General features: G+C 34.2%; 1 protein-coding gene across 2 annotated transcripts in view; it reads right to left on the bottom strand.

Moving 5' to 3' along the window:
- The window catches only part of HADHA (hydroxyacyl-CoA dehydrogenase trifunctional multienzyme complex subunit alpha), a 67,231-nt gene that overhangs the window by 43,353 nt on the left and 9,739 nt on the right, over positions 1–14,139 (bottom strand). For both annotated transcript variants that reach the window (XM_051976335.1, XM_051976337.1), the window contains exons 2-6: positions 5,257–5,298; positions 5,094–5,164; positions 3,664–3,797; positions 2,268–2,406; positions 1,272–1,391 (exon numbers count right to left, since the gene is read on the bottom strand). In XM_051976335.1, the coding sequence (XP_051832295.1) occupies positions 1,272–1,391; positions 2,268–2,406; positions 3,664–3,797; positions 5,094–5,164; positions 5,257–5,298 (506 nt within the window). The remainder of the gene's footprint in view (positions 1–1,271; positions 1,392–2,267; positions 2,407–3,663; positions 3,798–5,093; positions 5,165–5,256; positions 5,299–14,139) is intronic.

Here is a 14,139-nt window from a genome sequence, read left to right as displayed (position 1 = left end):
TTTTTCAGCTCTTAATTTAAAACATAGTAAGTCAACAAATGGAAATTCAGAATGACTAAAACACTGAGAACTAATTTAAAATACTGTCTAAAATATCAGTAATGGGAATTCAGCTCTCCTTTTTCAACTTGTAAGACTGAAGTTTGCACCTTTTTAGCTCTAAATATATGGTCCCCCTCAAGGATGATTCCCAATGGAGAACATTCTGAAAGATAAGACAGTAGTCTAGATAACTGAAGCAAGATAAAATTCACTAACATATTCCAGACCAGCGATCCATTACAAGGGATGCCTATTAGAAAACATTCCAATGGCAAATTGTTATTTTATGTACAAAAATTTAATCTGCTACCATAATATACACAAAAACGACATTAAAATGTCACTGAAATCTGATTAGTTGTAATAGGCAGATGAAAATACATAGATGGTGAAATACATTTCAGTCTTCTTGGTAGAAAGGTTCGTCACCACAACTATGGTAAGGAATGCTATATATGCTATCACATGGTCATTTTGTCAGTTGGTTCTGCTTTTTGTGGTGGTTGTTGTTATAAAGGAGAGTTTTAGGAAGGACATTTGTTGGAACTAGGGTAAAAACAGAATCAGAAGTCACTAAACTCCAATTTATAGCTCACTTGGTTGAAATGTACCTCTTTGGTATAGAAGTAATAGCAATATAATTTATGGTTGGGAATTTATTATTCTCCATGTTAGCAGACATCATTAAATTATTATACCAGGATGCTCATAAATCAGACACATTTAAATCCCCAGCTTTTTATTTGGTTTCTTTCTTAAATATTTTGGAATATGGTCTTAGTCACTCTTTTGTGTAAACAACCCCCATAGTAGCTTGGGCTTCCTGACAATAGACCTTTTCACTTGCCACCTTAGGGGATGATTCCCAGATGGGAACATTTATCACCTGGCCTATTCTGCAGCTCTAGCTGCAAACCACCCACCTCCATCTCACTACCAAGGCCCAGCTTTAAATAACCTATAGAACACAGCAATCACACCAAACTTAGAGACAAACTTTTTATTATAAAATCATACCTGAAGATTGAATTATGTCACAATAGTATAAAATGTACTTAGGTTAGACATGGTAAGGAATAATTCATCCATATTTACCCAGGGAAGCTTTAAATTTCAAAAATTTCTATCAGAACATGACTTCTTCATAGGGGAAACTAAAGCATAAAAGGCCAAATTAGGTATCTGGCTTCTCTTGTTTATGACTATAATTTGTGAGGATCTTAACTTACCATCTTTGGGAGCCTTTGAGTGCCTCCTGCTCCTGGCAATAAACCCAGTAACACTTCAGGGGTCCCCAATATTGTCTTTTTGTCTTTTGTTGCTATTCTGAATTGACACGCAATGGCAAGCTTCAAATACAAGGAAGAAAAGAGTTAGAAAATACATCAGCACTCAGAACAAATAGGGTTCTCAAAAGTCCTTTTAGAGGAACATGCCAACATAACCAAGTCTAGGTTTTTTAGCCTGGCATTCAAGGCTTTCTAAAATAGATCTTTCAAAACCACTATCACTCCTACATTATTCAAATGTAAGATACCTCTACTTGAAATTATTACATATGCAGGTTAGTCATTGCTCAAATCTTGTTAATAGCTGATATTGCTCATGCCATGCCACCTGCCTGGAAAACCCTGCTCATTCTTTTGTGGCTAGCCAGATCCTATCTTCAAGGGCAAATATAAGCCTTACTTATTCAATGAATGATTCCTTTCTATTTAAGCCCTTAGTGGACTCTTCCCTCATCTTAATTCAATTAATATTTATTATATGTACTAGGCATATATGACTTACTCAAATATTTCCTTGTTACTTCAATTAAATGGTAAGGTCTTTAAGGCCAAAGATGTCATATCTTGATATCCCTAAGCATTATACTATACAAGGAGTAAGTGATCATAGAATTTATTAAATTATGGAATCTTAGAGCTACAAGAGATCTTAAGAGATATTTAGCCCAATCCCTTTATTTACTGATGAGATAATTGAAATCCAAAGAGCTTAAATAATTTGTCCAAGGTTATATAGTCAATTAGTAGCAAAGATAGAACCATTATAAAAACTAAACAAGTGATTCTCCCTCCCATTCAGCTCTGCTCCATTATTTGTATACTTTTAAAGCCCAAGTAGCTTTAAAAGACTTAGCAGAGTAAGTATATGCTGCCAGTAGATCTCATCCTCCCTCTATTGTTTTATTAAGTTTTATTAACTTTGTTATAAAATTGTACCTCAAGTCCTCCTCCCAGACAGGACCCACTGATGGCAGCCACAACAGGCTTTGGAGACTTCTCAAGTTTCTCGAACATTTTTTGTCCCTCTTGTGATAATTGTGTTACCTCCTTAGCAGTCTTACAAGCAGCTATCATGCTGTAGTGTATAAGAAAGTGTGAAAATGAAATCATTGCCTCCGCTATTCTTTTATCTTTATTAACATATACCACACCTACATCATACCATGACTTATTTGATAATGAATCTTTCTTTGCTCAAGATGATAAACAATGGGAATAAACACTGGAAATTTTTAGAAAGATAGGTCCACTAATGCAATGCCTCCTAGAAAGCAATTTGGCATACTAAGAAACTGTTTAAAATATTGACACCCTTTGACCTAGATATCTAACAACTATCCTAAAGATGTCAAAGACAGAAATATCAATAGATGCCAAAATATTTATAGCCATACTTTTTGTGGTAACAAAGAATTCGACCAAAGCAAATTTGGTAGGGTAATGTCTAAATAAACCGTGATACATGAATTTAATGAAATATTGCTGTGCTATAAAAAACAATGAATATGAAGCACACAGAGAAGCATGGGAAAACTTAGATGAACTGATGGGAAATGAAATAAATGGGACCAGGAAAGCAAGAACATAATGACAACAATGTAAATGGAACAAACAAAATTATAAGCTCTGAAATCACAATGACCAAAGTTGGGCTCAAAAAAGACTCATGGGAATGCATCTCCCATTCTTTGTAGAGGTGTACATATAGAACACTACATGGCAAACTTTTCAAATGTTGATTTGCTCTTGGGAAATGTTTTTCCTCCTCTTTTAAATTATTTGTTACTTTTCTGTTTCATGGTTATAAGCAGTCTGCAACATATGACAAATGAGCAACTCTGAAGAACAGAAACAAAAGTTGTCATCAAGGAATTGTATGTTTAGGAAGAGAAGATATGTGAATTACATGGAAAGAGGATGAGGTGACAGGGCAGAATGTTCTACTGGTATTCTCACAATGTCAACAGAAAAGAAGGAAGTCCCCTAAATGAAGAAGATTCATAGCTGAGCAGTTTATAGGAGGACATTGGCAAGAATTGTATAGACTAGATAGGCATGGATGGATTGCAATCTGTACCATTTGAGGGAACATTAAATCATAGATTCATTTGAGTATTTTTTAATTTAATGTTATAAGGAATTGTTCTTTGGCAGTGGAACTTCCTGTATAAAAGGAAACATGTGTGATGTAAAATCAAGATATAAATAAAAATGTATTTAAGAAGAAGAATCATAGTTTTCTCTTCACTTTTATTTAGAATAACATCTATATGGTCTGTCTCTCTCTGACACACACACTCCTCCATGCTTCACTTACTAAAATGACACTTACCTGATATCAGCACCAGCAATAAAGCAGCCTGGCTTTGAAGAGATAATGACAACACTTTTGATTCTATCACTAGACCATATTTCATTCATCACTTGTATAAAGTCTGACTGCAGCTCTTTATTCAAAGTGTTTACCTGCCAAATAATAATAATGAATAAAATTAACAATATCAAATAGCCAACATTTATGTGTTTTTTGGTTATTAAAATCATGAGATAGATAATATAAGTATTATTGCTCTATTTTTTTAATAGATAGAAAAATAATCCCAAAAAGGATAAATGATCTGTCCATGGTAACAAATTCTACTATATTAATAGAATTTTTAAAATCCCAATTCCAATATAATTTCCATTCCATTAAAGATGCCTCAGATCTAACAAGATCATGGTTTAATTCACGAAGAGATAACATTTAATGACAGGAAAAGCAAAGAAAAAAACCACCATATATCTTAGGCAAGGCAAACAGAATGCTCTCTAAATACACTGCTTAGTTTATACCTTTTTTCAAAAAGGCAAATTATTAATTCTCTCTGTCGTGAATCAAAGAAGGAATGGAGGATTATATTTAAGGGCTCAGTTTATGAGGTAGTAGAAATTAAGATATACTTTAAGGCCAAAAAGAACAGGGCAATTGTTGGGTAACTGAAAGCTAATGGCTAACTATTGTTTTATTTTATTGCATATATCAACTGTTTTAATTCAATATCTTTTATTGTCTACTATTCTGCCAAATATCAGAAACACTAAGCATTTGAATCAACTATCTTTTTTAGAAGGCGAAATTACTGCAACATGTTTTGCTGGAGTTTGAGGTAGGGAAAGTTCTAGTTGGTACAAAACAATTCCCAACAGAGAATCTATGTGTTACTGTGATCTTTAGAAATATATGGGGGATGGGCACATTTAACCCAACTTGATTAGCACAAATGATATTTTATGTTAAATCTGATATGTTATCATTTATTAAATGATGTTTTATGTTAAAATAAATGCTATAACATTTCTAACCATAAGGCATCTTTAGGAAAGCAATCTGCTTTCAATTTCTTTTAGTCATTCTTCCTGGGAAGGGCTGGTAAGTATTTTAAACAAATTCAGACTAAAAACAATTCATTTTCCTCTTTTCCCTTGTATCAGAAAGTTGGTCTTAAGTATCTCTGAAATTAAACTAACACTTAAAGTTAGATGGAAGGAATGCAAAGACAAGATTTCTGCTTCTGATTCTGCTCTCCTTGGGCAGCCTGTCAAAACTCAATATAGGTTAACCTACAAGATTTTATCTATTCATTATGAGATGTAATTACCATCAGGGCATAGATATTTTTCTGTGACACTTCTTTACAGTGTAAAAGAGCAAGGCAATTTAAAGATATACCACAAATGATGAAAAGCACAGGATTCTTAAACAACAAATTAAATAAATACCTTTGAATTGGGTGAGTTAATTCGCACAACTGCTACATTTTCTTTGACTGCATAGTTAACATGGGTTCTAGCTAAAAGTAAATGAAAGATTTATTGGTAAATAAAATTATTACTTTACCAATTTAAAAAATGTGAAGTATTTTAATTAAGGCTATAAACTTACTTAACAGAGAAGAGGACTGGGTAAAGTTCCGGCGGCTATAACCTATTGAAAACAAAATATCAATATACCCTTTGAAAAAATCAAGGGAAAAAATTTTCTGGGTTTACAGATAGTATCTAGAAGGTAAATCAAAGATATATAGATAGAAAGTACACTAAGAATAATTTTATAATAAGTTTGTAGCTGCATCTACTGGTAAATCTTATGACTTTGTAGTTGAAAAGAATATGTTAATCTTTTCATATCAAGCTATTTGGTCATGAGCCAGTATTCTCTCACAATAACAAAAAATATGTATTCTCACTATCCTATAGTCATGTGTTCTTCTATTCACGAGATGTGAAAGGTTATTTCAAATAGAATATGACTATAATTACACAAAACATTTTATACCTCAATTAAAATTTGTTTTACTGTATATAATTTAATATTTTTGAATTAAAATTAAATAAAAAATAAATTCAAAGTAGCACAAATCTTAAAATAAGATCTTAAAATTAAAACAATTACAACTTGATAATTATACCAATTTTCACAAAACACATCAATTTTCAGCACCCAATTTATTCTCTGAATTTATATAACTTTGTGGTCTTTTAAAAAATATGGTTGTGATAACTTCTTTTGATTTTCTTTTACACTTCCCATCTCTTTGTATTCTTTTTATCTGCTATTTTAATAACAGTATAATAGTATTCCATGATGTTAATATCATCATTATTAACATATCATTATTAACAATTCTCACTTAATGGAATATATAGTTTCTAATTTTTTGCTATGATGAATAAAGCAGCCAATTTTTTTTCTTAAATTAGATGTAAAAACAATTTTCAACATTTTTTTAAAATGGGGGTGTCCAAACCCCAATTCTTTTCCCTTCCTCTGAGACAATAAACAATCTCATATTTATCAGATATATGCAAATATATAAAAGTTAATTCCATATTAGTAAGTTTGTGGAAGAAAACTTGGGGAAAAAAGTTGAAATAGTATGATCTGCATTCAAACTCCATGATATGAGGGATAGCATTTTTGATCTTGAGTGCCATAGAATGTCTTGGATAATTGCAATGTTGAGAACAGCCAAGTTATCCACAGTCTATCAAACAATATTGTTGTGTACAATGTTCTCTCTTGATTCTGCTCACTTCATTCTGCATCAGTCTATAGGTTTATCAGTGCGTGTGTGTGTGTATGTGTATATATACACATACACACATACATACACACAAACACTGTACCCAGTAGTTTCTGATAATCTCCCCCCCCCCTTTTGTTGGGAGTTTATCTTGTTTGTATTTTCTAAAATTTTATTTTGTGCCTTTTTCTTTTTTAATCGGGTTGGAGGCACGATCATTCACCATTATTTCTGTATGTTACTTTTCCCTTCTTATATATTCTTAAAAAGAAATCTATCAAATGGTAGTTATTTTGTTTTTAATTCTATATGTGTCTTTCTCTTCCTAGTTTGAAGTTTTTTTGCTATTTAATTATTTAAATTTTATTTAATTAATAACAAATAGTAATTTGTTAAATTACTATTTATTTGTGTTTTCTTTGGTTGTTGTCTTTATTAATCTTTTATGTATTTCTGTCGCCCTGAGGTATTTGGAAAACAAACAATCTGCTTATATTTGTTTTTATTTTTTGTAAGAATTCTTCAAATCTTCTTTTATGAAAATGTATCTTTTCCCTTCAGGCTCAGGTTTTTAGACTATGTAATTCTGAGTTTCATCTGAAGCACCTCTGTTCTTCAAAACATATTATTCCATTACCTTCTTTATTTCTGATGAGCATAGAACTGCCACCTGTTACTTGAATTTCCTTTCAGTTATATCTGAAGATCCTTCAAATCATTTGCAAATTTTTTTCACTGGAGTTGCTGAATATAAATACTATGTATCTTAGAATTTGCAGTATAAAATTTTTTTCTTTCTTGAGGTAATTTGTAGAACTTTTTGTTCTGTGTTCAGAAGTCCTGAATAATTTTCTTACATTTTTTTTCTTTTTTTGCATCATGGTATTCAGGTTATTTGAATTCTATTCTTCTGAGAGACCTATGATCCTTAAGTTGTTTCTATAAATTTGTTTGGCATGAATAAGTTTTATTTATGTAGAAGTCATGTAATTTAAAAAAATTATTGCTTTTTTATTTTTTTCTTCCAGACTATTCTTTATTTCTGAGTATTTATATCACTAATCAGTTCTCTCTTTTGTTTCATGAAGAGACCACTGTCAATTTAAATTTTTCTATTTTCCAATTAATTCTGCTATGTGGGCCTTAAATTTCACTTTAAAAATTCTTATTTCTCTCTTGAGCCATTCTTTGATTCATGGTGCTCAAACTTATTTATTTCTTCTTTAATCTCTATATTGTTAACTGAATTAAAGTTTTAAAGTACTTATTGTGGCTCCATGCTTTCTTTGGGATTTACAATGTTCTCTACTTCTTCGAGTGTTCATTTATTTTCTTTGTCTTGTAATATTTATTCAGAGATATTTGTACTCTTTATATGCCCAAGAGGCTAGCTTCCTTTCTGTTATTAATATTTTTCCAGTTAATTTATCTGTGTTCAAAGCTTTAAACTGGTTTTTCTTTCTCTGAGATCTTTAGTAGTTTCCCCCCATTGTTCACTTTCTATCTCTTTCCCTTTTGGTACTAGATCTCTGGAGGGCTGGAGCTAAGATGCAGTTGTCTCAGCTTCATTCCATTATGAGAAATTTACTTTTTACGTTGTTCAGGATCTTACCCAAGAAATTGTTGAGGGAGGAAAAGAAATGGTTCCAGCTACATGTCAGTCCCCTTTCCTTTAGGAGTGGTGTATCTCATATATATTGGCTCCTCCCCAGTTTCTTCTATTTTACTTCTCTAGCTGACAGAGTCTGCATAGCTCACATGCTTCTCCTTTTCCTATACTTCAACCTTCTGTACAGAGGGAGGGACATGGAGAAAGGACTGAATTCTGTTTGTTGCTAAAGAATGGTGGGATGAGGCATAGGCAGGACTAGTATGCTGGCAAAGACTACAGAAGACTGGGTAAAATTTGATAACTTGTGGAGTCCTGTGTTTTTATTTATCTGATATAAATTAAACTCTATTCCAGCCTTTCATTTTGTTGTTTTGTAATTTTAAAATAAATTTTTACTGATCTTATTTTTTTACATCACTACAATTTCTTCCTCCCTAAAAGCCATCTCACATAACAATTTTTTTAAAAAAAGATTAAAAAGTTAGGAAAACTGATCAATAAATTTTAAAAAGTTTGAAAATATATGCAAGGTTACAAGTAATTTCAATGTATACATCAAGAAGAAATTGATGGTTTAAAAAATTCATTCTCTTAATCTTTTTACTGGACTATTTAGCCCATTCTCAAGTAAAGTTATAGGCATTATATTTATCTTTTTTTTTATTTCTCAAATACTGCCTTTAAAAAATCTTCCTTTAAGCTTTATTCCTGGGATTAGTTTTATTTGAAACATTTTAACACATTCATTCCCATAGGATCTTTCTTCCTATTTCTGTTTACATAATCCCCAGTTGTTGGTTTTTTTTTATTTGAAATTCCTTTCTCTTTGTTTTTAATCATCTTTTTTTTTGTCTCTTTCTCTCCTGAGTTAAGAGTTTAATTGAAAATCTTCAATCCTTTCTATAAAAATAATGCTGGATCTGAAGATGGGAAGACTTGAATTCAAATCCAACCTCAGACTTTAAGTGAAAGTCAATTATGTTTCTGTTTGTCCCAGTTTCCTCAACTATAAAATGAGATTAATAATAACATCTAATCCCTAGAGTTGTTATGAAGACCAAATGAAATAATATTTGTAAACTACTTAGCACAGTGCCTGGCACATATATCGTGTTTTTCCTTTTCCTTCAATTAATTTTTTTTTTTTTTTTTACTTTTACTGAATTTTCTCTCTCTGGAACACAGTGTTTTTTTAATGACATTTTTTCTATGTTTTTTTTTTTTTTTAACTCTGTTCTCTTAGTTTTTTTTCTTCTTTTTCAGTCTATTCTGGCTTTCACAAAATCTGAGATTTAAGGCTGAAAGGAACATTGGAAGCCAAAGCTAACCTCCTTATTTTTTCCATTAAGGAAACTGGCGCTGAAGAGCTTAAGTGACTTGCCCAGAATTAGTAAGTTTCTGAGACAAGATTTGAACTCGGGCTTCCTGAATCCAAGTCCAAATCTAGCATGCTATACCAATTTGTCACCTACCTACCTATTTTTAAAATTTTAAGCTAGACCTTTATTTGTTCCTTAATCTCTCATGGGGTTAAAAATTTTTAAGTAATAGGTTAAGCTTCCTCTTCTAATCAATTTCTGTTATTACCTTCAGATTTTTCCCAGTTTTCTCTTTTTTCCCTGCTGTGTCTTATTCTTAGATATATTAATCAATGAAGAAATTATACTGTGTCCCAAATATTGAGGTTCAGACCTATTCCCTGTCCTTACTAAGATCAAGTTTGCTCCCAAAGGCTAGCCATCTCATTTCTCACTCCATTTCCTTTCAACTATTCTGGGTACAGCTGCTTCTAGGAACTCATACATGACTTTTCTCTAAAGGTAAAATGCTATCCATGAGATATAACACTCTCAGAGAAGACAAACTTTTAATGTCTCAACTCCCTCCTCTGCGATTAAACCCATCATAGGCACACAAACCTTGTCCTCCATAGGAGTGCCCATGAGAGTGACTCTGTTCTTCCTGCTGGAATGAGCTACCTCATCTCATGGTCCCTTGGGCTCAGTCCGTCCTGTCACCTTCCTCCTTCATGTCAAGGAACAACCATCCCATCACAATCCAAACATGAATTTTTAAGATTGTGTTCTTGTTTCCCTTGGAGACATTAACACTTCAAATCAAACATGTCCAAAATCAAGCTTATCTGTTCCCCAAATATTAATTCTGATTTTATGATTTCTCAGGTGACAATTACCCTATGTAATAATACTGCATGTATGAAATCCTAGGTTTATCTTTGAGTCTTCCTTAATTTCTTATATCAAATAATTTACCAGTCTTATTGATTTCATCCCAACATTTTTTACAGACTTCTCTCCTTTCTAGTACTACTTCCCTAGCAGAAGCTTCTATAACCAGTTGGCTAGATTATTGCAACAGTCTCCTAATGTGTATCCTCACCCTTTTAGCTCTTTCAATCAACAAACCAACAAGCATTTATTAATCTACTATCATAGCTAGGTGGTGTGATAGGCTCTGGGGAGACAAAGAGAAAAGTGAAACAGTCCTGATACTCAAGAATCTTATATTCTATTAAAAGAAACATGCATATATAATTTTTAAACATTCAGTTTTAAGTTCCAAATTCTCTCCAAGATGTCCTTCTACAGACTGAGAATTCAAGACAGACAAAATCTGGAGAGGCTGAGCCAAAATGACATAAAAAAGGAGAAAGTTCCTGATCTCTCTCCATTTTCCCTTGGAACAATTTTAAATTAGATCTCAAAATAAATTCTGGAGCAATAGAACCCACAAAGTGACCAGGTGAAATAATTTTCCAGCCCAAGATAACTTAATAGGACTGTAGGAAAGAACTGTCTCACTTGCATAAAAGGGGCAAGCCAATAGGAGGTTCCCAGCCCCAACACAGATCTACAACTGATGCCCTGTGGTCCTGGCTCAACAGGCCAATGGCATAACATGCCAGCTCTGAGACTTCCAATTCCCAGAGCAGCAGGTAGGTGACCTGGTCTGGCAGGCCATGGCATAAAAAGCAGTAACTAGATACCTGATTCTCTGCACTACAAGCTTGGGACAGTGCCCCAGAAACAGAACTCAACTTCAAAAGTCACAAACTAGTCTGGAAAAGGAACAACAAACAAAATCATAGAAAGTTACTATGGCCATAGGGAAGATCAAAACACAAACTCAGAAAAGGACAATGATGTCAAAATACCAATGTATGAAGCATCAAGAAAAAAAATTAATTGGTTTCAAGCTCAAAAAATCCTATTGGAAGAGCTCAAAAAGGATTTTAAAAATCAAATAAGAGAGCTAGAAGAAAGACTGGAAATGAAGAGTTATACAAGAAAATTCTAAAAAAAAGTAAACAGTTTAAAAAAAGGAAGCACAAAAAATGGAAAAAGGAAAATTAAAGTAGAATTAACTAAATGGAAAGAGAATTACAAAGGTTAATTGAAGAAAAAAATTTCTTAAAAATTAGAACTACGGGACAGTTAGGGGGCGCAGTGGATAGAGCACCAGTCCTGAAGTCAGGAGGACCCAAGTTCAAATCCGATCTCAAACATTTAACATGTTCTAGCTGTGTGACCCTGGGCAAGTCACTTAACCCCAATTGCCTTAGCAAAAAAAAAAAAAAAAAAAAAAAAATAGAACTGGGCAAATAGAAGTTAATGACACTATGAGAAATCAAGACTCAATCAAACCAAATTTTTAAAAAATAAAAAAAAGAAGAAAATGTAAAATACCTCATTGAAAAAAACAATTCACCTGGAAAACAGACACAGGAGAGAGAATTTAAGAGTTATTGGATCATCTAAAAGCCATGATCAAAAAAAAAAGTTATTTTAATTTGCCTTTCTTTAATTGTTAGTGCTTTAGAGTATGATCTTCATATGACAATTGATAACAGGAAAGGTTTGTGGCACTAGGGTGGGAGTCCAGCATGCAGTTCTGGGGCAGGCTGTGCCAGTGCAACCACAGCCTAGTATCAGCATCAATAGAAAAAGAGCATTTTTATATAAATTATCAAGGAAAACTGTCGTGATATCTTAGAAGCAGAGGACAAAATACTGATTGAAAGAATCCACTGAACACATCCTGTAAGAGAAACCAAAATGAAAACTGCCAGGATATTATAGCCAAATTCCATAACTTTTAGGTCAAGGAGAAAATATAAACAGTCAGAAGAAACAATTCAAATATGGAAGAATCATAAGTCAGGATTATGTAGGACTTAACAGCTTCTACATTAAAAGAGCAGAGAGGGCTTAAAATATGATATTCCAAGAGGGCAAAAGAGCTAGGATTAGAACCAAGAATTAAATACCCAGCGAAACTGAGCATAATTTTTCAGGGAGAAAATGGACATTCACTGAAATGGAGCACTTCCAAATATTTCAGATGAGAGGAACCATTACTTTTATACTCTTCCCCTCTCCCACACAATCCAAGCGTCCTAGGAGGTTTGGAGAGGAGGGTCTTGGATATGGAGGCGGAGGCCTGAGTTCCCATCAATGCAACTCAAGCCTCCACCATTATTCCTGCTTCTGCTGAGCATGCAGACTTCTTTGTGCCCCTTCTAGTACTACTGTTTGGGGAGCTGAGAGATTATGCTGCAGCCATATATCCTGCAGAAAGTACCCCACAATATGCAGTCAAAGCATCTTGGACTAATTGTTTGATGGTTCTGTGCATTCTTTCCTATGTTGAGGAGGAGCTGTCCACCACCAAGGGCAATAGTGGGAGTTGGGGTATATGTAAGTGCTGGGCAATATGCCTGGCCAATCTCACATCCCTGCTATTCAACTGAGGCAACAACCAAGTACAACATGTGCTGAAGTATTTTTTTCTACTCGAATATATCCTTTCTTTGATTACTTGGGGCATAAACCTATAATGAAATTGCTGTGATAAAGGATAAGCACAGATAAGCAGCTTTTTGAACAGAGTTTCAAACTGTTTTCCAGAATGTTTGGACTAGTAGATTCTTCAAAAGTATATTAATGTATAAACCCCCTATATCTTCTAGCATTTACCCTTATCTGGTGGGTGTGAGGTGGTACCCCAGAGTTATTTTAATTTGCCTTGCTCTAATTGTTAGTGCTTTAGAGTATGATCTTCATATGACAATTGATAACAGGAAAGGTTTGTGGCACTAGGGTGGGAGTCCAGTATGCAGTTCTGGGGCAGGCTGTGCCAGTGCAACCACAGCCTAGTCTCAGCATCAGCTTCAGTCCCACACTAGCAAAGCAGGAATAGAACTAGAGACCTCTGAAGCAGCACCAGCAAAAAAATGTCTGTGGCAACAAGGTGGAGGTCCAGCACACAATCCCAGTACAGACTGTGCCAGTGCAGCCCCAATGCCAGTGTCAGCAAAGAGCAGGAGTTCTGAATTAGCAGAAGCATTGGGGGCTTCTAGATTTCTCAGCACAGAATCACAAAAGACAATTTGGAAGGTTAGCAGAAAAGTTTTGTCAGTTAAGGTGAGAGGGCCTTGGGAAACTAACAACTAAAAGTGGGAGTGGGCCATGGTTGCAGCTGCAGCTTCTAGGGCCCTGGCACACAAGAGGTCGCTTTACTAGCACTGAAAAAGGCCTCTACTTTAGCACACTAGCTCTGATAGTGGGGCAGGGACACTCCTAACAACTCCAGGACAGAAAAGAGGATGGACGTGTAGCCACGGTTAAGAACAATGCCTAAGTAAAGAGGCAGGTCAATTCTCTGAGAGCCTCCATAGCTGTGAATTATAAACTTTAAGGAGTTGCAAAGCAGCCTTCGTAGATGTTCTTCATGGACTTGGAGGGAAGAGGAGAGAGGTCAGAGAATGCCACTGCCTCTCAGTCTCCTTGTATCATCATCATCATCATCATCATCATCCTCTCACATGAAGAGAGCCATTCTCAGGTCTGAATTAGACCTCCAGCAGCCACTGGCAGGTGACTCCTGTGTCACAACATGGTCAGACCCTTGGAAGGAGCTCTGAAAACAGTTGAGCAAAATCCCTGAAGCTTGGGACAATGCACCCCCCATCCTGGAAACAGAGCCTTACCTTAACAAAGAATTAAAAGCTGAGTAATAGGCTAGGAAAGTGAGCAGACAACAGAAAAAGTTTCTGACCATAGATAGTTACTATGGTGACCAAGCAGATCAAAACACTCAGAAGAAGATA

This window comes from Antechinus flavipes, chromosome 2, assembly GCF_016432865.1.
Source record: "Antechinus flavipes isolate AdamAnt ecotype Samford, QLD, Australia chromosome 2, AdamAnt_v2, whole genome shotgun sequence".
NCBI lineage: Eukaryota > Metazoa > Chordata > Mammalia > Dasyuromorphia > Dasyuridae > Antechinus > Antechinus flavipes.
Note: the sequence above shows the minus strand (reverse complement) of the source record. Positions and strands in the feature narration are given on the sequence as shown.